At 42.1% G+C, this 21,641-nt stretch overlaps 1 protein-coding gene and 1 long non-coding RNA gene across 4 annotated transcripts; both read right to left on the bottom strand.

The window, feature by feature from the left end:
- Positions 1 to 5,668: 5,668 nt before the first annotated feature.
- Positions 5,669 to 11,713, bottom strand: LOC137128379 (uncharacterized). 3 transcript variants are annotated; one of them, XR_010914554.1, is made up of 3 exons: positions 10,682 to 11,713; positions 9,503 to 9,591; positions 5,669 to 6,810 (listed from the first exon to the last, which is right to left on the bottom strand). It is a non-coding gene; the product is annotated as an uncharacterized lncRNA (long non-coding RNA). The 3 variants fall into 3 exon arrangements; XR_010914555.1 differs by having other exon boundaries at positions 10,715 to 11,712; XR_010914556.1 differs by having other exon boundaries at positions 10,768 to 11,704.
- A 227-nt stretch (positions 11,714 to 11,940) lies between these two features.
- Positions 11,941 to 21,110, bottom strand: LOC137128352 (segment polarity protein dishevelled homolog DVL-3). The gene is made up of 15 exons (XM_067506219.1): positions 20,642 to 21,110; positions 19,683 to 19,752; positions 19,468 to 19,586; positions 19,205 to 19,302; positions 18,959 to 19,103; positions 17,522 to 17,618; positions 17,220 to 17,289; positions 16,707 to 16,846; positions 16,414 to 16,490; positions 15,475 to 15,542; positions 15,108 to 15,188; positions 14,894 to 15,028; positions 14,264 to 14,431; positions 13,736 to 13,942; positions 11,941 to 13,570 (listed from the first exon to the last, which is right to left on the bottom strand). Exons 1-15 carry the CDS (start codon positions 20,815 to 20,817, stop codon positions 13,287 to 13,289), a joined length of 1,935 nt encoding a protein of 644 aa, XP_067362320.1. The 5' UTR covers positions 20,818 to 21,110; the 3' UTR covers positions 11,941 to 13,286.
- Positions 21,111 to 21,641: the final 531 nt, after the last annotated feature.

Here is a 21,641-nt window from a genome sequence, read left to right as displayed (position 1 = left end):
TAACATGTCTGATTGCCAGAATTAATTGTCGTAATAGTAACTGAGTAGATTTACTCAGATTACTGTGTAGTTACATTTGGCAGGAGGTGAAGAGAAACTGATAAATGTTTTCTATGACATCAGTTACTGAGCACCCACCCTCCCTGTTCTGAGCATGTGAAGTGGGGTTGTAAGACACATTATCCTTACATCATGTTGTTAGTTATGTCTGAAGATAAACATCTACTGAAAATTGTGTGAAGAGTAGCTGATGTTTGTCACCTGTTCAGCACCAGCATGTAGCTGGTTTGACATGTTGGGCTCACCTATCAGATACTTCCTGTGCCATGGTTTCAATTAACTTTATTAGTCTGAACATCTCAAGCGTTTATCAGTGAGTGTGTTTCTTCCTGTTTCCCTGGAGACGAGTTTGCTGACGGAGAAACATCAAAATAATCAGGTTGAGTCATTTTATTAAGAAAACAGCAAAACAAGTCTCACTGAAAACAAAGTGAACATGTTGAAACTGAGGCATGCTGGGTACAACACAGAGCAGAGCGGGACAGGAGGTCTCACTCTCTGTACTTAGTTCAGTTCCGTAAGAAGTTAAAGTACTGAATAATAAATGGTACAAAATCATTAAATACTTGAGAGGACACAGGAGGAACTGAAAGAAACCCCCACAATCATGGAGAAGACTCCATACAGAAAGGCCCCCACCATCTGAGATCAGACCTTCAAACCCCACCCCCACCGAGCCACTGCATTACAAATATTGATCGTGTTCCAGTTTTGCACAGAATACAAACACTAACAAGTTACTACAACAACCTGCAGTACAAACACTACTACCGTTTTTATTACTATTGCTACTGTAAGAATAAAATCATTTGAAGAAAAACCTGTTGGTGGCTGTGGGATAGCAGGACAGCGTGTGTGAGTGGTGACTCTCTCCCCTGTCTGCAGACACAGTAGGACAGTTGTTTTTCTCTCATTCACACTGCAGGCAGCTCTCATGGTGAAATGTATAAGCTCTTTAGACATACACGTGAATATCATTTATCTGACACACGGTTACCACAAACCTGTTTGTAAAACACGTTTAAGACCAACGCAAAAAAGAGAGTCAACACATCCAGTTCACTAACAACAATCACTGGTTTGTTAAACTTTGATGTTTAAGGGTAACAAATGTCAGCTGTTCCCTTTTTGGGGTCTCCACAGCAAATCATGTGCCTCCATCTAAATCTATCCTCTGCATCATCTTCTCTCACACCAACTAACTCCTCCACCTTCTCCCTGCACTCACTACAAATGACAGTTTCATCGGCAAACATCATAGTCCGTGATTCCTGTCTAACCTTATCTGTCAGCCTGTCCATCACCAGAGGAAACAAGAAGGGGCTCAGAGCCGATCCTTGATGCAGACCCACCTCCATCTTAAACTCCTCTGTCACACCTACAGCACACCTCACCATAGTCTTACACCTCTCACACATGTCCTGCACCACTCTAACATATTTCTCCGCCGCTCCAGACTTCCTCATACAATACCACAGCTCCTCTCTCGGCACCCTGTCATATCCTTTCTCTAAATCTACAAAGACACAATGAGACTCACTATGACCTTCTCTGTACTTCTCCAACAGCATCCTCAAAGCAAATACTGCATCTGTTTGACTCTTTCTAAGCACAAAACCATATTGCTGCTCACAAATGTTCACCTCTGCCCTTAGCCGAGCTTCCACTACTCTTTCCCACAACTTCATTGTGTGGTTCATCAGCTTTATTCCTCTGTAGTTGCCACAGCTCTGCAGCTCTGTTCTTAAAAATTGGCACCAGTACACTTCTCCTCCAGACCTCAGGCATCCTCTCACTCTCCAAGATCTTGTCAAACAAACTAGTCAGAAACTCTACTGCCACCTCTCCTAGACACTTCCATACCTCCACAGGTATGTCATCAGGACCAACTGCCTTTCCACTCTTCATCCTCTTCAGACTGCTCCTCACTTCACTCTTAATCTTTGCTACTTCCTGCTCCACACCAGTCACCTCTTCTACTCTTCATTCCCTTTCATTTTACTCATTCATCAACTCTTCAAATGTCTCCTTTCATCTTCCCATCACACTCCTGGCACCTGTCAATACATTTCCATCCTTATCTTTAATCACCCTAACCTGCTCCACATCCTTCCCATCTCTATCTCTTTGTCTGGCCAACCTGTACAAATCCACCTCTCCCTCTTTAGTGTCCAACTTAGCATACAAGTCCTCATATCCTCTTTGTTTGGCCTTTGCCACCTCTACCTTCACCTTACGCTGCATCTCCCTGTACTCCTGTCTACTCTCTTCAGTCCTCTCTGTGTCCCACTTCTTCTTAGCTAACCTCTTTCTCTGTATACACTCTTGAACTTCAACCACCAAGTCTCCTTGTCCACTTTCCTCTTTCCTGATGAAACAACGAGTACCCTCCTACCTTTCTCCCTGATCATATTAGCTATAGTGGTCCAGTCTATTGGAAGCATCTCTTGACCACCCAGAGCCTGTCTCCCTGAAAGTCCTCCCTGAAAACTGCACAACATTCTTACTTTTTGAACGTCCACTACTGCCTTAGTCCTCTTCATCTTCCTCACCACCAGAGTCATTTTACACACCACCATCCTGTGTTGTCTGGCTACACTCTCCACTACCAGTACTTTGCAGTCACTGATCTCTTTCAGATTACAACGTCGCCATAAGATGTAGTCCACACCTCCGCTCTTATATGTCACCCTGAGTTCCTGCCTCTTCTGGAAGAAAGTGTGTATTACAGCCATTACCATCCTCTTTGTAAAGTTTACCATCATCTGTCCTTCTGCGTTCCTGTCCTGAAAAACCAAACCTATGGTAAAACAACTTGAACACTTCTCCTAAGCTTCTAGCCTTGCTACCTTTCCACCTGGTCTCCTGGACACACAGTATATCCACTTTCCTTCTCTGCATCATGTTAATCAACTCTCTAGCCTACACTGTCACAGTCCCAACATTCAAAGTCCCTACTGTCAGTCCTACACTCTTAGCTTTCCTCTTCTCTCTCTGCCTATGAACACACCTTCCTCCTCTTCTTCATCGACCAACAGTAGCCCAATTTACACCGGTACCCTGTAGGTCAACAGCACCGATGGTGGTCGTTGTTAACCCAGGCCCCGACCGATCCGGTATGGAAGTCAGATTCTATGTGGAAGTCAAGATTCACCTGTTTAATTTGGCATGTGTTTTACATCATGAGACAACCCTCTGCATTTATCCAGACTTTGGACTGGCACAAGATGACACTCGCTTGTGCCCCCTTGTGTTGGCATTACACATAGCATAATTACAAATTTGAATACTGATATCAAAGCCATACTTTTGGTACTACACTTTAATGCTGCAGCCATCAACAGTGGAGCTGATTTAAAGATGTTATACACCGTTTTTCTGATCATATGTTTTGAATGTAATTATAACGTCTGATAAATATACTTTTGTTTTAGTAATCTGATTCTGAAAAGTAACTACAGTTATCTAATAAATGAAGTGGGATAACAATACAGCACTCACCTCTGAAATGTAGTAAAGTATGAAGTATTATAAAATAAAAATACTCTACTAGAAGTATTTTATAACTGTACGCAAGTACTTTTTTACTTTCCAACAATGTGCACAAATACCTGGTGATTATTTGAGTGTTCTGTTAGCTGGTTTCAATATCTTATAATATTTGGATTTGTAAAACTGTGGAACCTTTGATTATCTGTAATTTACCAGGCCTCCTCTGGCTAACTCAGAAACTACAAAACATTAATCATAACCTGGTTGTTAACATGGCCGTGTTCATGGCCCAATTCTTTAATAAGCCCCCCTACACACACACAGGGAAGCATCAGGTGCAGCTGCCAAGCAGGATCAGACCATCTTCCTCCATTAGTGAGTGAAGGGGGGAGGAGCTCCTGCTGTGATGCAGAGGAGCTGAGGTGATATAGCAGCTGCAGCAGCAGCAGCAGGAGGAAGAGCTGATGCCGCAGAATATGAGTTCAAACCATCAATCAGCTCAGACTGAAACATCAGCATCAACAAAATAACAGTCCTCTGATTAAATGGTCTGCACTTATATAGCACTTTTCTAACTATCGGCACTCAAATCACCGATAGGTAGCACTAACAATCACGCACACACACCGGTGGGGGAGCTGCTTTGCAGCTGGCCAACACTCACTGGGAGCAACTAAGATGGTGTTCAGTGTCTTGCTCAAGGACACTCTGACATGTGACCAGCCGGGGTTTGAACCAACAACTGTAAGATTGGAGAAGAACCACTATACCTTCCTGCGCCACAGTCGCCCACAACTGATTACAGAAACAGATGTTTATCACATTACACACAGTGTTGTTTCCTCCAATAGGATCCGTGTCCACAATTAAACCAACAGAGAAGGCACAACTGTTCAGTTCAAATTCTCATCTATTCTTACATGATAGAGACCAAAAAAAAAGGAAAGACAAAATAACTGCAAATGGTGTGATGTCTTTATCAAGTTGTTCAGTGTCTCTATCAGTCTTAGAGGGGGTGGGGCAGGGGGCATTTTCTCATAATAGATCCCTGAGTTTGATATTATTCAGGTGTTGTTGGTTGATTCACTGAAACTGGAGTTCAGTCATGTCATGGCTCCGTCGTTTCATGGAGGTACTTTGATTTCACAATCGGTAACTGCTGCTTCAGGGGCTAAAGGATGAAACCTGGGAGGCCCGGATAAAATGAGAGGATTGTGGTAGGAAGGGCATCTGGGGTAAAAACTAAGGCCAAATCAACATGCTGACCCCTGAAGAGACAAGTTGAAAGCCGTTGATTTGGGACAACTTAGACCTCCAGCCTGGTTTGACCCACCTCTCACAATATAGACATCTGAACTTCCTTCTCCAGAACCTGACAGTCACACTGACAGTCTTGTCTGTGACAAACATGCTGGTGAACTCTGACCTCATGACCTTGTATTTTCAATGGGAGGAATGAAGCTGATGCTGCATTCACTAATGGAAGGTAGAGTTGTTGATGGTTGGCTTCCTGCTTAGAAGACACAGAGCTCAGTTCAGAAGTCCCAAGGAAAACTTAGGGATAGCCCAGGACAACAACCAGAAACTGTATTGACCTTCTTCAACCTACAGAACCACAGTAAAAACACAGTCTGGCATATGGTGTCCTCAGAGCTCCCTACTCTTCCCTGTCGGTTGAAGATGTTCATCTCACTCAGGTCGATCTCATCAGCCCGAGACATGAGCGATGAGTATCTGAGCACAGGTGGATGGACGAGAACAGTGAGACGCTGGCCTCTGGTGGTGAGATGAGACTTTACCTCAAACAGAAAGTAATCCATTTGGAACATTCTGATGCTGTAACTGTGTATGTGTGTGTACTATGCTGCATAATGATCCACATCAACATGACGTCAGTTTATGGAGACATTCACTATAATCACTTAACATTTCCTGTAGATGTTTCACGATAAACGTTTCTAACAAAACAATGAACGATATGGACAGTAAGTCTCACTGTAGTTTAGAAAGTAAACTACAGCTATGTCTACATGTTAATTTGTTAGTGTGACTGTATATCATACACTGGATTCACAGAAACAGGACAGGGAGACGACGAGGAATGTATAGAACAGGATTAGGGTCAAAGAAACAGTGTTTATTCTGTAAAAAATAATGGTGAGATTCTTCTGTGTATTATGAGTATTGTAAGGATTCTGTGCATTGCATAAACTAAGTAAACTGTGTACTGTATCTAAAACTTAAAAGGTTACGATTTGTCGACTTTACTCCACCATTTTGCCATGTTTATTAAAGGTCAAACCCAACTTGATGAAAACAGGTCCAAGAGACCAAAAGGCTGGAAAATAAAGAAATATCATGACCAGTTGTCTAAAACACAGCATTGCAACACCTTGCGGTTCATGCTAGATGAGTGTCAGGTGGTCACTGTAGTATCTATGACACAGATGTTGATTGTTCAGGACTACATAAAGAAAAACACACCAACACACCTGTAGATTAATAGCTTATTAGAACTGTACAACTAAAACCTTAGATGGTTTATGTTGGTTGAACAGCTGTTGTGAGGAAAGCATGTCTGTCTGACGACTATATAAATAAATTAAAACCAGAACAGTAAGAGTTGTCAAAGTGGTTCAGTCAAGCTAGTGTCACAGTCCATGTCGCTGTGACATGGACATGGACTCTCCTTACAGAGCTGTTAAATGTCTGAATTATGAATAGTGGAACTGGATCAGGTGCTGAGAAATGAAGGTATCCAGATCTCCAGTTTCTAAATTCTGATGATAACCAAAGTCCAGAATTTCGGGACACGGACAGTGTCACGAACACCACCACATCCACGCTATCAACATTTTAATTGTTTGATCTGCAGAACAGGTGTTTCCTGTCTGCTCTGTATTTTCTTTAGGTTTTGATTTTCTCACTTAACGCTCACAAAAATCAAAACCTAAAAAAACAACAGAGCACCAGAACGACAGTGATGTCCAGGGTTAAAGAACTGAACCCAGAGACTAGAATCCAATTCTAAAGAAGCCCCAGTTATACAGACATATCATCCAACAGCTTGTGGATCTTAACAAAGTTGTTTTTGACCTTGCCCTCTTCTATCTTGACGTCATCATGTCACACTGGCGTTGGCGTTCTGCTTGATTATGGCTCCCAGCCAGATGTTGGACGGCTTAATATGGAAAAATATTGTTTAAGGGATGTTGGTGACTGGGTGCTAACCCTCTGCTGAGCCTCCACCACCTTCCCCTGAAAAATGAGACAAGACAGGACAATATCAGAAAATATGAAAGAGCATCAAGGATCTACCTGGGGAGATGTGCTGTTTGCAACAGTTACTGCTAGAGACTGGACAATATAACTCCCTGTTCTGCAGAAAAGTGGAGATAAACTGCACTGCGTACAGTATTGTGGTGAAAAACTCTTTTCTACTACTCAATCCAATCAAGCATCAGTGGGATGTGCTGGAAAACCAGTCAGATCTATGAGACCCATCCTCACAACTTACCGCACTTTAAGGACGTGCTGATGATATGGCTGATGGTGCATATTGATGGCCTTGTAGCTCAATGGGTAGAGCAGCAGGACGGTTGCATTGTTGCATTATAAACAACCCTCTGTGTTGTGCACAGATCTCTTATCACCCCAATGTCCAAGGTTCACTTAGCTGAGAACCATGCGGTGCTTGACCAGTAAGATAACCTCTGACAGGTTACGCACACACACAAACACTAAACGATATCTTTTCCTTGCTCCCACAATGTTATAGCCAGAGATATAAAAACACAGCAGCTATTATTAGAGCTTTGGAGAATATCCAGCGAAATCAAAAGGAATTAAAAATAAAGGCTATTTCAGGCAGCAACAATCAAGTCTGGGAAATCCTTGAGGGATAGAAAGTTGCTGTGAATTTAGGCTGCAACTTTCCCAAAAAAAGTACTGTACTGAATTAACTCCTCCTGGCATCATCCTGCTCTGTAAAACTTGTTGGCAACAGATGAATTAAGTAATTTTTAAACCACTAAAGCTTCAGGTTAAATATTCACACACAACACTGCCTGTAAAACCACTGTTTGATCATCTGATCAGTTCACCCTTGAGCTTTTCATATTTACACAGTTGACCTGAGATATTATTAAACTGTTGTTACTGATGCTTTGACGTCAGTTTCCTCAGAGAGATAGATTTATCACTGTTGTAGAAATCCAGGCTCAATTATCGCATAGACTGCGAGGACATCCAGATGCAGGGCTTGTCGCTATGCTACTGTTGCATAGCAACAGGCTCCCTGCCTCACAGCGACAGGAACACTGCAGCACGTCATGCTGAATATCTCTGCAGTGAGACACCAAGACCAGTAAAGTGGCTGAAGAGAAGATGTGTGATCCAAAACATAGAGCATATCTATACTGGACACTGAAAAACTGTTTCTCCCTCGTCAGTAAATGATGTTTCCTTTTCTTAAAGTTTCCTTTAATCTGTTTTCTCAGTATCTGTCCATGAGTCTGGATGATCTGAATTAAAAATGACCAGAACCCACCCATAGACTTGAACCATTTAAACTGGCAACCAGTGGTTCAGAGTCAGTATGCAGGTGTTACAGCCTTTGACCTATGACAGTAAAGCTGAAGCTTTAGAAATAACCTGTTTGTGTTTCCTGTCTAACTGCCCCATTCCTCCACAGTTGGATCAGTCTGCATTTTAATGGTTCTATGGTACAGATAAACAACCGATTCCAGGCTGCAGACTGACACTAAATATGTGGAGAGACAATTTGTTGTTGGTTTTAGAGTTATTTGAAACTACCAGAAATTTGTAATATTGGTCAAATAATGCTTTAAGTATATTGTCAATGTTAGATGGTTTCAGATCTTCTAAAGAGCCTTCTGCTACCTGAAGCATAGAACCAACATGATAAAAACCTCAAGATTGTGTCAAATAGACTGCTTTGAGACAGGTTTAAAACTGACTGGGGCTTACTTTAAAGTCTGAACTTCAAGATCAGCACTTCTGCTTCAGGGTGGTATTTGAGTGAAAACCCTGAGTCGAGGAAACACTGTTTCAGTTCCAGAAACGGTTCCCTTCCACTCTGACTTAGTTAGAAGTAACTTCCTCCATGAACGAAACCTGCTGCTGGCACGTTTTCAGTCTTGCAGGGTCAGGGGACATGTTTCATTTTCTCATTCAAACAGTTCACATCATTCATTAGAGTTAGTTGGGAGAAAAGGATAAAATGCTGTGTAGCTTATTAGACCTGCCTTTACTGTTATTGTTTTCATGAGCAGTCCTCTGGTACAAAGACTTTGATCAGTCCTCACGTTCAAATAAGCTACAAAATAAACCAGGGTGTATTCATCCTCAGTTCATAATAAAATTAATTTTGTGCATATAACCCTGCAATTTATGAAACGTAAAAAAAACTGACATGACATGTCTATAGGGAGTTTTTCATGCTGTAATTGTCGCACGGATGGATTCCCATAGTTTTACAATGTGAAACTATCATATTCATGTCATACTGAAAATTGTGGGAATTTTTTAAGAAGCTGCTTGTATTGTAGTTGCAAATACAAGTTTACTCTCTTTAAAAATTGGACTAAATGTGATGTAAATGTAACTTTTGGAACAAAAGCTGCAGATAATCACAAATGGTTCTACCAGCATTTCAGTTTAGATTTACTGGGCCCACACATTGAAACATAGTTGGTAAATGTTGTTCAGCAAGATTTTAATTTTTTTCTAATTTACACCCACTTTCAATCTTGATTGATTTTCAGCTGTATTATTTCCTTTACATCATCAGTGGGTCAGACTGACAATCATGGGTCTGAATATAAACATGTGTGTTTTATGAGCAGGTCCATTGTCTGCTGCCAATGATTATGATTATAGCTGAATAATCAAACCTTTGACTTGACCACTTTATCCTGTATAAAATCACCTTCTTCCGGAAACACATCACTGATTGTAGAGCAAAAGTCCACCACTCATGGCTGCTGGCTTCAGTCAGAGCTGATTACTGAAGAGTCACTGCAGGCAGGAGGAAACTCAGTATTAACTCAGCTGTTTACCACAATTACATCTGTAATAAGACAAACTGGTAATAACAACAAAAAGGCACAATTTCAGTTACAACAGCTAATAAGATAATCAGAAACCCACAGGATAATGTCAGATTTAAACTAGTTTCGTAATAACAAAGCATTGTTTATTAAAGCATGTCAGATTAGTGTGTCTCTGTTGCACAGTGTGAAGTGTTAAATATCTAAATCTATATATGTACTTTAAAGTAATATTTCTTAGATTGGCAGTTTTTTTTTTTGCTCTGAATTATGAGATAAGTCAGTTATATTCAAAAATGTCACTTAGCATGAGATTTTTTTTTTTATTCCCAACATTTGAATACATTGATTTTACCAGATGTGTGTGCGGTTTCTGTGCATTCAGTAATAAAAGGAAAAATATTCATGTTCACTGCCAACAGGTTTAAGCTGCTTTTTAGCATGTTAGCTTAGCCGATGCTATCTGTCCATCCCAGTCAAAATTACAAAAGCGGGGAGAAATTCTGTCCCAAGTCAATAAATATAGAATTGAGAGTAAAATGTACTCTTCGGGTTCGCTAATGAAGCTTCTCGCTCCCGCAAATAAAGGTGTTTGATAAAACGCATTCCGAACTCCATTTAAAATCTTACATTTTAATATACCTAAATGATTTTTACATAAATACACAAAAACAATCACGGGACATTTTAGCAGTCATTAACGGAAGTCCGTGTGGTACTTTCGGCATTTAGAAAAACAAACGTGCAAAACGTATTTCGGCATGATTTCCGCTTTTTTCTGAACCAAAGCAATTTCAGCTGAAGTTGCCGCCCAGTCACGTAGGTTACGGTGCACGCAAGATATGCAGCGGTAAAACGGAGTGAACAATGACACAAAAGTTACAATAATCTTTTAAATATTGACAAATGTATATAAATATGCACTTTAAATGTGCTGAATTTACGGATGGATGCTATTGACTCTAAACCCGTTATAAATGGCCACTTTCACCGGACGCTTTGTTCCTGATGACCAATCAATCTTTAAAAACAGAGATTTCTGATGGTTATTCGCAGACCTTGTTAGCGATTAGCAGCAGCTGCTAACGTACCGCAGCAGCGGTGGTGACGCCGCCGGTGCTGCAGTGCAGAAAGACGTACAAACCGGCTGAGACAGACGGCGGTGTTAACGGTCCTCCGTGTCCTTTCCCAGTCCCCAAAGAGGCCGCTCTGTGCCTGGCATGCCCACACTGAACCACTCGGACCTGGCTATTGCTCCATCAGGACTTGGGACCGTCAATCCCAGATTCTCCCGTCTCCTCCGGTTGGAGGCAAGATGTCGGAGGCTGGAGCAGACAGTCAGCTGACGGAGCCTGGTCTGGGCGCGTCCCATTCAGAACCCGTTCCCTCCTCGATCAGGTCTCCTCCATGAAGTCTAAGCTGTAATTACATTTTTACCAAGAATTGTCCTAAAGGGTTTAATTCCGAAGTGTCTGGATCATTTAGACACCAACAAGACCCCGTTTAGAGGTCTCAGGACCTGTCCTTCATTGAAGGCCGAGGCTGCAAGTTATTAGATTGGGACGCGTCCTCCCTCTCCTGCAGGCTTGGTTAAGACCTGCTTAGCTGTCTGAAAACTAGAGCTAAAGAAAGGAAGCAGGCTCCTTACCCAGGTTCCCAGAAGTATACGTGGGCTAGACTTCAAACTCAGCGTCCTCCAGGACCTGCTCCAGACCCCCTGGTGTGTAACACGTGTTTGGGAACAGCACCAGCAGGCGAAGGTTAACCCTGGGATGGTCCCAACAGGAGTCCAGTGGCCCTACAGAGAGCAAAGATATTTATGGCTTCCATTTAAACTTTGATCTGCTTCTAAAATCTGAATCATCCACAGGGTGGGATAGAAAACAGGTCTGTAATAAATATAGTGAAAATTTGTTGTTGGAAACAAAGAAACTAAATGTCTATAACAAAATTCAGACCAAAATTAACAGGAGACAAAAGAAGATGAAACGTGGCTGGTTAGTGAAATCACCAAAGTCAATGTACAGCTGTGTTGCTTTATCATTAAGTCTGCACCTCAGCAGAGAAATAATTCACTCTTATGCTTAGGCCACGTGTCAGAATGTGGATTTATGAACCGATTTCTTTCAGCTGTTGTGGTTTCAATTATTCAGATTTTACCACACAAAACTGGGTCCTGGTAATGTTGCACACACTCCTCAGAGTACCCATGACTTTATTTCAGAGGAAGTGTGAGGAATAACTGCATTTTTGTCACTTTTACTGTATGAATTATGTTCACTTTACCCATATGTTACAGGAAAACAGATTTTTAAATCTCACCATTAAGAAATTAACCAAACCCTGCAGAAACAAATACACTGAATACTGTACAGATGTCAGTATTACTACACCACCGCATGTACATTTTTTGAGTTTAAGAGAATATAACAAAGAAATTTGCAAACAAATTTTTTTTGATATTTGACTTTTTTTATTTGACTGTTTTATCTCATGTAAACAGCATCAGGAAGCAAAGTCTGAAAATAAACCATGTTCAGAATCAGTTACCTGAATGAATAAATAAGCAGTTAAATGAAAAAGATGCCTGACCTGATCAGTTTTTGGCTCCACTGAGACCTGAGTCCTGCACACTTAGTGGTGACAGCAAGGACTGGTCAAACTGTTCTAGTTTTAAGCCCTAGACAAAGCTTTAGATTGTGAGATTGCACCAGAGAGAACCAATATGGCCATTTAACTGTGTGATAACATTCTCACACAGTTAAATGGCCATATTGGTTCTCTCCTATAGTAATCTATCAGTAGGGGGCAAACTGTGGCTTCCAGTGAGCCATAAGCTGTAAAACAATGATGCAGTCTTCCCCTGGTAAATGTAGACCACCTCTAGTAGTTGTTATCACAGAAGAGGAGTCTACAGAAGATGTGGCTGCACAAAATGACTTTGAAACAGAGGACTGACTTCCTAATCCAGATATGTGGTCCTGGAACACAAGGATGCTCATGTCAGGTGGGGGTTGCAATACAATGTTTGTGACCGCAGGTCCCTCAGAGAACAGTGAATACAATAGGAAAAACATTTCAGAGATAGTGAGCCCTCAAAATCCAAGAAAATCCCGAGTGACCCCCCCACCAACTGTATCTCTTTCCCTACTGCAGTCAGAAAAGAGGCACAGAAGTAACTGTTCCCCCTAACCCTCCTCACATACACCAAAGAACTCCTCCTTAAATATTACCTCACTGAAATCTAATAACCGACACTGGATCACAGCATCAATGCAGCATCTCCCTCCTGGAATCTACATCTCTTCAAGTGTCATTGCAGCTCAATTTGTATCTAAGATGACAGTCGTGTCAGTCTTATGTTACAATTACGGAGTGACATTTCAGTCCAATGTATGTCTGAGGATATTGTGATTTTACAATAAAGATTCTTGAATCTGATATCAGCCATCTCACAAAGCGATAACATGTAAAACAGGAAGTGGCATTAATGTGAACCTCAGCTGATCTGTGACTGATGGGAACCCGTACCACCCGATTCTGTGGACATAATTACATGCATCTACAAGCACAATTCCAGTTTCAGTCTGTTCAGTTTCTGGATTTTTGAACCTTTGGTCACTATCATCAGATTGTGTAAGAGCATGTCCAGGTATAGGTACATCACATGACATCCACAAAGAAGTCACTTGGGTTTCCCATGGCCAGACGGAAGGACTGCCTGGAGGTGGAGATTTCAGGTGGGACAGAGGAGGGAGATGGAGCCGGGTGGGGGTCCTTTGAGTCTTTGTAACCATAGAGACTAGAGATGGAGGTTGGGAGTTGCCCAGTGCTGGCGGGGGGCTCTGTTGTCAGATGTTTGGTTGGGTCTGATTGGCTGCCTCCCCTTCCTTCTGCTCCCTTCTCCTTCTGGCCATCACTACAGTGTGAACCACTGCTGTGGCTTCCTGTTTGATCACAGTAACAGGATGATTACATTATGTAGGTACAGAAACTATCACAGTACATGTTAACAGAACAGCACCACGGTACTAAGTACTGTGGTGTCTTGTGTACTGAGTAAACAAGAGTGAGGGAAAGAGCTGTATCAGGAGGATGCTACAGTCTGTCACCTTCACTGTGCTGACTTGCTCCTCCTCCTCTCCAACCTGGCAGCTGCTGGAAGGGGTGAGGTGAGCTGTAGGGGTGAGGGATCGGGTACTGGTAGGGGAAAGCTGGCGGCCACTGGAGGCCTGAATCTAGAGCAAGCGGGTCCCCATCAGATCCTGCTCCTTGAATAGAAGCTGCTTCATGATCCAGCAGAGACATCACGCCCAGATCTGACAGACCGAGAAACCACAGTGGGGTCAAAGGTTTCATACTCAGAGCCAGGAATTTCCAGGAATTGCCTCCAAAGTACAACTCCACCACAAGTCTCCAAAGACTTTAAACCAACATGGAGGCCCAGAAAAGGGAAAAATAAAATATAAATAAACAATATTTACTTTGATGATCAGATGAATGCAAGTGAAAGTACCTGAGTGAATTTGTAACTGACCATGAAACTCTGCAGAACGGTTCAAACATGTGATTATCAGATCTATTAACCATCTGAACTTGGGTCCTGATTTTTAAGAAAAGCTGAGTCAGACTGCCCTTACCTCCACACAGGTCTCCGAACACATAGTAGCATTGCTCAGAAAAGGTGACCTTGTTGACCGTATGTCTGATGTATCTGGCCTTCAGAAGGTTTCCTGCATATTTTCGAGCTTCGCGTCGGTCAGTGAAACCCTCCACGTTACGGTGGAGCCAGTCCACCACATCAGACCCTGGACAGACGGACACATTTGGATTTGAATATTGTAATAGTTTCTAATGGACCGCAGTGAGAAAGGAAGTTAGTTACATTAGTAACTAACAACTAACATAACATTAGTTACATTAGTAACTAACTGCAGCCAGTTCTGGACCTGTGCGGTTCCAGCAAAAATTTCAGTTTTTTCTGTGTCAAATGCTCAAACAAAGTAGTTGGAACAAAATTTAGCTTAAATTAAACAGTAGCAGCTACAGAGTAAATCCAGATGAACTGAACATGAAACCTCAACCAATGGAGTGAAGGGGCAGAGCTTCATGTGAACCTGAGGACATGTCAAGGTCTACATAAGTCAGGAAAACACCTGTCTGCTAATACCAGCCATCAGGCTTTAGGTTTAGTGAAGTGAGACATCTTCCAGTGTGATTCCATCCTGCAACAGTAGCTTTGTAAGTTGTCGAACACATGAGCTTCTTACCTATGAAGGCGTTGGGTATGGTGATCTTCAGCCACATCCGGTCCCGAACCTCCAGCCCTGACTCAGGACTGGCCATGGCCTTGACGACAGCAGTCATGTCACTGTGGATGGTGAGGTGCTGCTCATCATGGACCCCTGAGAAGCAGCAGAGCAGAGCTGGGTTATTGTTGGGGTCATAGGGGGACAGGTGATGGATGGAGAATAGGAGTCGTACCATAATGGGGGAGGAGCCTCCCAGTCATGGCGGCAGTGTGAGACACCCAGGCAGCAGGGTCAATGGGACGGACCGGCTCACCTACAGGAACAGAGGACAGTAGACAATAAAACCAGTATTGTGTGTTTATAAAAAACACTGTGGTTTCCGGAGTCTGCAGTTGTTCATCTGACAACAACCATTTTGTTTACTGTCTCTGATTACGGCCACACTATATCAAAAGGCATTTTGATTAATCAAAGTTTTCTCTATCTAAACCCATCAGTCAGCAGCATCTGTTCACTGGACATTCAGCACAGCTCAAGATGCCCGTATATGGCAGGAGACAAAGGTGTGTGTGTGTTTGTATATGTGTGTGTTGACTCACTCCTCGGCAGTGTAAAGCAGCCTCGTGGATTTGGATCCCAACACTTTGCCACTGTTAATGTCACCGGACTGCAAAGGAACCAGAGGAGCAGATAAGGATGGGACCAGAACAGAGGTTCTGTTCAGTGTCAGCTGGACTTGTTTGAGGCTCCTGAACATGTTTCATCTGATAATCTTCAGTTCTAAGTTACTGGTGGGGAGTCCTAGGCATTTAACCTCTGTGGAGTTAAACCATGTGGGGAAGGAGGTCAGGTCTGTAAGATGGCCTCCTTCACTCCTTTGTCATACTGTTGATGAACTTTGCTGTCGTCAGGGGACTTTGCCTTGCCTTTCATATCCAAATGCGGAGTGTAGTCCTTAAGAGATGTATCTCCTGTGCCGTCTTTGGATCAGACGGACTTGCTCAGGCCTGGGTGATTCACCCTGGTGGAGTGAACAACTCCCAACTAGTCCATCAAAACTGAAGAAGACTTCAGGTGAAATATGTTCAAGAGCCTCATTGGGGTCCAACTGACAGTGAACAGAACCTTTAGTAAAACAATGAGAGTTTTCACAGCCAGAACATTAACTGACTTTATATTTGGCGTCACTCCCACACTTTCTTCTTTATTTCGTTTTCACTGTGTTTTCTTAATATCTGTAACAGATGACTGCACTAACAGTTTGGACCCCATCCTTCAGGGAGGTTATGTGAGGAATGGTCAGAGCGCCTTTTGCTAACAGCTTTAGTGTTAAAGCCTGGACATCCTGGACATCTGCAGTCCTACTAACGAGCACAGAATGGAGCCAGAAATGTCTCAAATATCTGCTCCACACAAATTTCCCCTCTAATATTAAATCAAACATCATGTTGTGGTCATTGCCAATTTAAACTATAATGTTTCGTGGTAGTCAAACAGCAGCAGTACTAATATTACAGCAATACTTAAAGGTGTCTAACCCCGGTTTGTGGACGATCTCTCTGAGAACTCGAACGGCGTCATCGTTACTCATATTCTCAAAGTTGATGTCATTCACCTGAAGCACAAAGAAAATACGAAGTTAATATGAATATAAATATGAAGTTAGTAATATTTAGTGTTAGTATTAGCATGTTCACTGCTAAAGAGAGAGAGTAGCAGTGGTGGTATTGTAGTCAGAAGAAATACTAAATACAGTACATGCTGTAAAACTAGCAGTACTGGCGTCAATGGATCTGACTCACTGACTCTAGCTAGACTATTGCAGTACTACCTGTAGTAACATGTCTCCAGGCTCGATGCGTGCGTCTGCTGCCACCGCTCCTCCCTTCATGATGGAGCCGATGTAAATGCCTCCGTCTCCTCTGTCGTTGCTCTGACCAACGATACTGATCCCGAGGAAGTTGTACCTCTCTGAGACACAGGGGGTCGGGTGCTGTGAAACCTCACAGGTAACTGCTGCAGATAACTGCACAAGACTTCACGTTTACACATTTTTCTGCCTGTTGTTAATCTAAGTTGTCCCCAGGGTTACACTGCAAACAGCTGATCATGCTGCAGATTTACCACAGGGTAAACAGATCTGAGACGAAAATGCAGAAATCAGTGTTTGACCAAACGCAGGAACTAGAAGTGATGGTGCTAATCCGTGTTTTTACTTCACTGTGCATCCAACTGTTGTCATGCTGCTGTTTCTACTGTTTCTACATCAACTTTCTAACAACAGCCTTGTCCTGTGGGACATTGAACACAGAGAGCAGCTGACAAAGACCAGCTGAGTACTCACCCATGTTCAGAGTGACAGTGATGATGTTGAGGGACATGGTGGAGTCAGTGACGCTGCTGAAAGACACCGACTGACGGATATAAAGAGACATGTGGACAGATAAAAGACAGGACAGTGGAGGACAGATCAGAGACAGGAAGATGCTAGGAGCGGTTTCAATTTTTTAAAATGTCCCTGCGTAAGTCTGTCCAGATGTTCCTGTTCTGTAAGGTCCAATACTCACCATGGATCCAAGATCTGATTTAGAAGCTCATTCAGAGCAGCTGCTGTTAAAAAATTTATAAAGACCAATGTGTGTTTACCCGCTCCATCCGCTGCGTTTTTGGTTTCCGGTGGCGGCGACGTTGGCGCCTGACGAGTCGCGGTGAGGAGCTGCTCTGCTCTGTTGATTGGCTAAACCTGTGAGTGACATCACAGAGAGAAACACACCTGGTTCAGGTTAAGTCATCTAATAAGGGGAGTCAAGAAAATAATTTAAACATGTATATTAATATAAAACCAAAACTTATAATTAAAAACCAACTGTATCTGAAACATACGAGCAAAAAATAAAATCTAAAAATATTCAACATGATGGAGAATTAAATATACAAAAAATATACAAAAATATACAAACTGTACTGCAAAAATATAAATACAATGATCTTTTAAAATTGTGAGAACTATATTATTAAAAATGTATTAAATATTGTTAGCAAGCTACAAATGTAGGAGAAAAAATCTAAAATCTGTGAACATCGACAATACTAATAACAGTTTCTAACTAAAAATTACAATAAAATAGAAATATGATATGAGGGGAAAAAAACTGGAAAATACATGAAACTTTGCTTAAAATGTATAATAAATGTAAATAGTATATAAAAATAAAAGATTAATCACAATTAATGTTAATGTGATATCTTCATACTGTACCTATTAAAATATAAGAACAAAAAACAAGCCTTTCAAAACGAAATCTGACAAATAATCCAAAATATAAAACTTAAAAACACACAAAAAAGTAATATGAATAGCAATCCAAAAGAGACACATTGAAAAATGTGATCGAAATGTAAAAAAAAAACATGAATGACATGAAGAAAATCCTGAAACTTAAAAAAAATGTTGAAATGATTGTAAAAATGAATAAAAAAAATATAAATATAAAAAACAAACAACTAAAATGATGAGATTGGGTTCAGGTTGTGCAGCAGGAACAGATTATTTCTGCTCTCAGATCAGTGGGGACTCTACTATCTGAGGCACAATACAAAGTGTGCCGCCAGTCACGTGATGTGCAACAGCCAATCAGAGAAGGCGAGTGTCAACAGGTTTACTGGGGCAGAAGAAGACCCAAGGGCAAGTGTGTTACACCAAACCAACCAATCACAGCAGAGCTGATGATTTAAAAGAGCAAGTGGATATATTGTCCACCATTTCTGTGGGTCCACCATAGGGACGAATTGTGGTTATTGTAGCTTAGCATAATGACTGGAGGCAAAGGGAAACTGTTAGCTTACCTTCAGTTTCTCCCACAAAGATGATGTGACCCACTGAGATTAACTATCTTATGGTTGAGTGTCTTACTCAGACACTACAACACACGACGGAGGACCTGGGAATTCAACTGACCCTTTGATTTGTTGACGACTGCTCTATCTGCTGATCCACAGTCAACACACAAGGCTAGTTTCAGGCTGAAGTTCAAATTTCAGTAACTTTCAGGATTGGTATACAGGTGCACGTGTAGTTCTAACCTTCCTCCAGAGTCTTCCTCAGACGAGCAGAAACTGGTGGTCTCAAGCTCGCTGCTCTGTCGGGCTGACGAATTGTCACCTTCACCGGTTGACCCCGCCACGCTCTGATCAGCTGATGTATGAGTGTGACCATTCAGATGCACACCTGCAGAGACATCAGCCAATCAGGATCTTGTTAACATGAATCAGATGTTTTTATCATGTCTTCTCTCCATTATGTTTTGTCCATCCTATCTGTGTTCTTACCTTGCTCCCTCCCGTCTTGCTCTGTCCTCTCTAATGGTGGAGCAGCATGTTTGACCCCTATCTCTTGGATTACATCATGGCTGCTGGCAGCTGCAGCACTGAGACAAACAGTGATTCATTCAGTGACTTGATAATTTTTGTTTAACTCCATGGACAAAAAAACTAAAAATGTCATTGTCAGTGATACGATAGTACACAGATTTTGAGTACAAATACTGTGACAGATGTACTGCAGTCAGTGTGTGGTCAGGTGAGAGGCTCACTGAAAGGAGGGAGGTCTGGAGTCTCCAATCCCACCTGTCCTCTCCGTGGGGGGAGGGGCCAGGCTGGTGGGGGTTGTCACTGACTGGACTTCTGATTGACAGGTGTCTGAGGACACCACCTGGAAAAAGACAACAAGACAGGAAACATATCACAGGGAGAAGAACATTTCTACACTGCGAGAATGTGTGTGTGTGTGTGTGTGTGTGTTTCTGACCCAGCAGACAACTCGTCCGTTCACACATGGCAGTCGGACATCGTCCTCACTGATCTCCTCTTTCACCACCCTGTAAACACACATCAGCACCATCAGTGAGTTGACTGGACATCTAGTCTAAACCCAAGTCTTCATCCTAAGATCTAATGGTTTTACCCCACAGTATCAGTAAAACTGAAGCTCTGTCTGTGGACAGGTCCTCTAAAATACGGGAAGTTATCCTGAAAGTATTAATAATATTAAACAAACAAGTCTCTGAGCTGCAAATAAAACCTGGTTGTGTGTTAGCAGTGGCTCAGTTGGCAATTGGTAATGTTTATCACACTGAACTGAACCCATCAACCACAACATTAATATCAGTGACCTGAACCTGTGATGAATGGCCAGGCTCAGCAGGGCCCCTCTGCAGCTACACTGTGTACCGAGGTAGCACAAGTACACAAGCTCCATTCTCCAGTAAAAGTACTAAAACAGATTATTTACATTTGACTTAAAGTACACAAGTAATGGTTCTCTACTAAGAAAACAGTGTAAACAAAACTTATTATGGTTGATATATTAATACCTGCCAAGTACTGAATAAAAACTGCTGTTAAAGATGGAGTTTATGTGCTTAGGTGGTTATAACACAAACATACTAAAGCTTTTAGTAGTTCATGGTATGTTTTGTTGATCAGTTTAAATCTTCAGAATAAGATCAGAAACAATAACCAAAGTGATGCTGAACAACAGTAAACGTTATCAAACTACTTAAAATTTAAATCTATAGTTTGGATTGTTTTGAATAAAAATAAACATTTAACTTAAGATTTTAAGGACATAAACGACGTTTTATATACTAAATTATGAAATATTTAACTAATTCAGATATTACATGATAAATATTAAGCACGTTCGTTTTGTTTAACAGCTGGGTCTGAATATTGATCACGACCACGGTTATTGATCACGTGACTCACCCGAAGTCTGCGTCCTCGGACTTAAAGAAGAATTTCAGGTTCGGTTTGTTCAGAACCTGTTTAAAGTCCGCCAGGGTGACGCGCTGCGGGGGCACGTTGATCCTAATCAGGTAGGGGGTGTCCTGGTCCTCTAGGTGATAGATGACCCGGGTCCCCTCCGCCATGCTGTCCTCCATGGCTCTCTGAGCGTCCACAAGCTCGGGACGGCCCCAGACCGCACGGCCCGGAGGAGGGGCAGACGGGCGAGGATGCTGCCGTCCACCTGCCGGTCCACGTGTCAGACCACGAGTCTCACCTGCTGGCCTCTCTCTGCTGGGGGTCTCCAGGCAGATCCGGCTCTGTTCTGGTCCAGATGTGTCGATCCAGTTGCTGCAGGTCTCTGATGATGCTCAGTCTCTGCCGGACGCCCCGTCAATTCTGCTACGACGAGATACACCGCTTCTTACGTGGCCCTTCAAAATAAGAGTAGTCAAAACAAGGACACGCAAAACAGATCCACATACACGTCCATACTCCCTTACCGGTCCAAGACCAGGACTAGATGTTATTTCTGTAGACCGTGACAAGAGAGGGGTCCGTAGATTTAACCCGCTGGCCACAGTATTCTGTTTTTCTTTCAATCTCATTTCTCATACATACTTCACGTCTGAGTTGCGGCTTCCATATTTATTTTGAAACAGACCCTTTGATTTCCGGTGCATTTCAGAAACTGCAGACATCCGTTGTAGAAAATAAAAGCTTTGAAATTAGCGAATAGAAGTCCAAATATGATCAGAGGAAATAAGACATTAACTGGAAACGACACACACAGAACAGTAGGAAGAACAGCTACAGTATACACTTCACCTAGATTTTCCTGTCGAAGAACTAAGTTTTACTCAAGAATTCTACAAACCAACTTTATAGAGCTGATGATGTGTGTTTTAGGAATGAAAGCTGATGTGAAATGATTATAAATCCAAATAAACCTAAGTGGCAACAATTAATTTAAGTCCTTCTT

The sequence above is a fragment of the Channa argus genome, chromosome 6 (genome assembly GCF_033026475.1).
Source record: "Channa argus isolate prfri chromosome 6, Channa argus male v1.0, whole genome shotgun sequence".
NCBI classification, from domain to species: domain Eukaryota; kingdom Metazoa; phylum Chordata; class Actinopteri; order Anabantiformes; family Channidae; genus Channa; species Channa argus.
The sequence above is the reverse complement of the archived record's forward strand: the minus strand, read 5'-3'. Positions and strand labels throughout refer to the sequence as shown.

Excerpts from the sequence above, each read along its gene's own strand:
- LOC137128352 (XM_067506219.1), bottom strand. The coding sequence starts at position 20,817 with ATGGAGGACAGCATGGCGGAGGGGACCCGGGTCATCTATCACCTAGAG. Across the intron at positions 14,432-14,893 it reads CATACCCAACGCCTTCATAG|GGTCTGATGTGGTGGACTGG; the intron begins GTAAGAAGCTCA and ends CCGTCTGTCCAG. Across the intron at positions 13,943-14,263 it reads GTTCGGAGACCTGTGTGGAG|ATCTGGGCGTGATGTCTCTG; the intron begins GTAAGGGCAGTC and ends TCGGTCTGTCAG.